General features: G+C 25.2%; 1 protein-coding gene across 1 annotated transcript; it reads left to right on the top strand.

Annotated features, from left to right (window-relative positions):
- Window positions 1-1,232: 1,232 nt before the first annotated feature.
- LOC105461377 (cytochrome P450 4c21-like) lies at window positions 1,233-3,575 on the top strand. Its single transcript, XM_011707872.1, has 6 exons — window positions 1,233-1,272; window positions 1,348-1,442; window positions 1,513-1,581; window positions 2,558-2,735; window positions 3,152-3,319; window positions 3,381-3,575. Exons 1-6 carry the CDS (start codon window positions 1,233-1,235, stop codon window positions 3,554-3,556), a joined length of 726 nt encoding a protein of 241 aa, XP_011706174.1. The 3' UTR covers window positions 3,557-3,575.
- Window positions 3,576-3,602: the final 27 nt, after the last annotated feature.

Below are 3,602 nucleotides of genomic sequence, written 5' to 3'. Positions count from 1 at the left end.
GTGCTCTTCCGATCTTAGTAAGATTTAAATGCGCTCGTTCAAACCATGGTTCCGTATAGTACGCACTGATTCTAAAATTGCATATCATTCTATAACACTTTCGATTTTTAATAATTTTATAGTGTATATTTCCATAGCGAAATATATGTATGTAATTTAACATAATTACATAATCTCAATTTTGACACCTTAGACATATTACTTCACTACGCACAACTTTCTTTTCACATAAAAAGTTGTACAAATAATCGAAATGTAGGTCATATTAATAAACTAGAGGTGTGCGAATCAAGCATTTGTATGGCTCGAATCAAATCGAATTTTTGATATGTTCGAAATTGAATAAAATCGAATCTGAAATTTTCACATTTTCATTTGTCGAATCAAATCTCTTCAATTAGAAATAAATAAATTTTGAATTTATAAATTACATTATTTTACGCAATGATTTGAACAAACTGAAGACCTGTTTTCGATTTACATCTCATTACGAAGAATCGTGATCTTACATGATATTATAAACTATAGAAAATATGTAACTAATAATATGCATATACAAGAATAGTTTTTTTTAGAATCCTTTCGAAAACATTATTAATCTACATAGACCACATACATAAAAAATGCTTAATTATTTATTATATAAAAATAATTAATCACGCGGGAGATATAAATAAAGCAATTAAATAAGATAGGCGATTGATTCGAAATTCTCGAACTATTTTATTTCGAATCTTACAAACTCGAATCGAATTCACTGATTCGATTCGATTCGAATATGAACTATTCGTACACCTCTATGATGAACTCATGAAAATGCATATTGAATTTTTGCAAAAATGTTTTGAAATAGTGAAATGTTATCTGACTTACTGCCGAACATGTACTGAATATGGCTAGCTAAAGAATTTGATTAAGAACGTATCCAAACAAATAGTAGATAATGTATTTCAGTATATCACATTATTAGTGCTGATGTTGCTTTGTATAGAACGCATGTACATTCCTCACGCAAAGTCCCATAAGCAGAAAGGAGAGGAATGGGCAAGGGTAAAATGGACCTTGTTTTGCATGAAAATCCACGTGAAACAAATCCAAATCAGTCAAAAATCACTTGGAACTAACTGTATAAAGCGAAAAATTTACTCTTTATATCATAAACATTTCTTTGTTAGTAACTTTTTAGCAAATTATGACCAACGGCTCAAACCTCTTGAATATTGTTCAGAATCATGACCATGACAACATATGACAAGGTCAAGACCATTGGAGGTTGCTCCCATTTTCTTCATTTCTCCTTTTTAATTTATATAATATATTTTTTGTTATATTTGTTATATTATATAGATACAACATTTTTTGATATACAATTAGACGCATACCGTGAAGAAATTTATACGCGAGAGGAAATTTGCGATAATATACTGACAATGATAATAACGGTATGTATAACAATATAAATATAATCGCAATTCTAAACATATATGTATATTAAAATAAATTTTTATGTAGGGTAGTGACACAATCAGTACTACGATAAATTTTGTTATTTTTGTATTGGCAAATTTCCCCGATATACAGGTATGTATATATTTATTCCAAAACAATTTAATTTACTATAGTTAAGTAAACGAAGCGTTGTAAACGACATAATTTACAAGTTTAAAATTGCGAAAGATATATTTTATTGTAATAGTCAGAAAGATTCTTTTCTAACTTATATTATATCATATATGTTGTAATAATTTTAACATTATTTTATTTTTATCTAAACATTATAATTTATTTTTATCGAAACATTATAAAAATATGGATTTAACAATATATTTTATATTTGATTTATATAAATTTTTTTTTAAATATCTTATAATATGTTAATTAGTATTAAACTATAAAAAATATAACTTAAATACTGTCCAATAATTAGCGTTATTTTTTGTGAAATACTAAGCAAAAATTCAGTCAAAATTGTTTTTTTCTACAGTTCTAAATAAAGCAATTACTAGTGCAGCATTAAATATATTGTTTAATTAAGCATTGTAGACAAAAATATCTCTTATATACTTAAATAATACTAATAAATGTAGCGCTATTCCTTATAAAAAATTGAAACAAGAAGTTGAACGTAAACCTTTTTTCTGTACGATGCTGAATGAATGACAACGAAATAGTAATTACTACAATAGTGATCGCTATATTAATCATCATTACAGAAATGTCATTACAGAAAAAAATCGTTTATTACTTTTTGATTCAGTTTTTTACAAAGAATAATGCTATGTAATTAGTGACAATTTAAGTTACATTTTATATAGATACATTATATAGAAACATTATTTTTTAAATACGTGTCACAATATGTGCAACTTTTTATTTAAGGTAACAATTTTTATACAATTTTACAAATATCTAGATTGAGATTATTACCGACGCTTCGATTATGATTAACAATAAGAATAAAATCAAATTTCAATCACAATTGATAAAAAAATCTATGATGTATTATTTTGCATACATTTATATAAATGAGTATTCATTTCATTTATTATTGTAAAAGGAAAAAGCATATAAAGAATTATTGGAAATTTATGGCACTGGAACTGTAAAATCTGTACCAGTTAAATACGACCATTTGAAAAAAATGCAATATTTGGATCGAGTTATTAAGGAAACAATGAGAATTTTCCCTACTGTTCCTATAATTGGACGAGAAACATCAGAAGATTTAAAAATAGGTTCGTTTACTTTTTATAAACAAACAAATATATATTATTAATTTTTATTAAAAATATTTTTTTTTAGAAATAATATAAAATTTGAGATTTAGAGATGCAGATATCAACACATCAATCTTTATTAACTTTAACTTAATTTCGTATTGAACGAAATTGTGATTGAATATTTTTGTTATAAAAATAATTAAATATTTTATAAGAAATGTATTCAAGCACAGTTATAAATGTTTAAAAAAGATTATATTATTTAATTAAAACATAATAATAAAAAAAAACCAAGACTATTTTAATTTCCTGTGTGCAATATAGTTGTGTCAATTATACATATATATCCAATTGTATAATTAATGGCAAATTGTATTATTTATTTCTGTTATAATTATAATAATCTATTAATATAAAAGTACATGTTTTAGGGAATGTAATAATTCCAAAAGGTGCAGATATTATTATAGCAATTATGAAAATGCACCGAGACGAAAAGTATTGGCCAAACCCATTGGTGTTTGATCCTGACAGATTTCTTGAAGAAAGAAAAAAAGATTGTTATCTTCCCTTCAGTACTGGACCAAGAAACTGTATAGGTAGGCATAAATAAGTTTCAAAGTATTACGTAGGTAGAACTAATTAATTATTAAATTGCAGGTGCGGAATATGCAAAAAGATGTATGAAGGTGATGCTGTCAACGTTGATTCGTACTTATAAATTCAAAATCAATAATTATTTTGAATTAGATAAAATAAAATTGACATTTGACATAGTATTGTCTCCTAAAGAGCCTTTCAAAGTAATAATTGAAAAGCGAGCCAAAACAGTATAGAACAGTATAGAATTTATTAAATATTTGAGACTATATTTTTGTTGTA

Source organism: Wasmannia auropunctata, unplaced genomic scaffold (assembly GCF_000956235.1).
Source record: "Wasmannia auropunctata unplaced genomic scaffold, wasmannia.A_1.0 LD290633.1, whole genome shotgun sequence".
NCBI classification, from domain to species: Eukaryota; Metazoa; Arthropoda; class Insecta; order Hymenoptera; family Formicidae; genus Wasmannia; species Wasmannia auropunctata.
The sequence above is the reverse complement of the archived record's forward strand: the minus strand, read 5'-3'. Positions and strand labels throughout refer to the sequence as shown.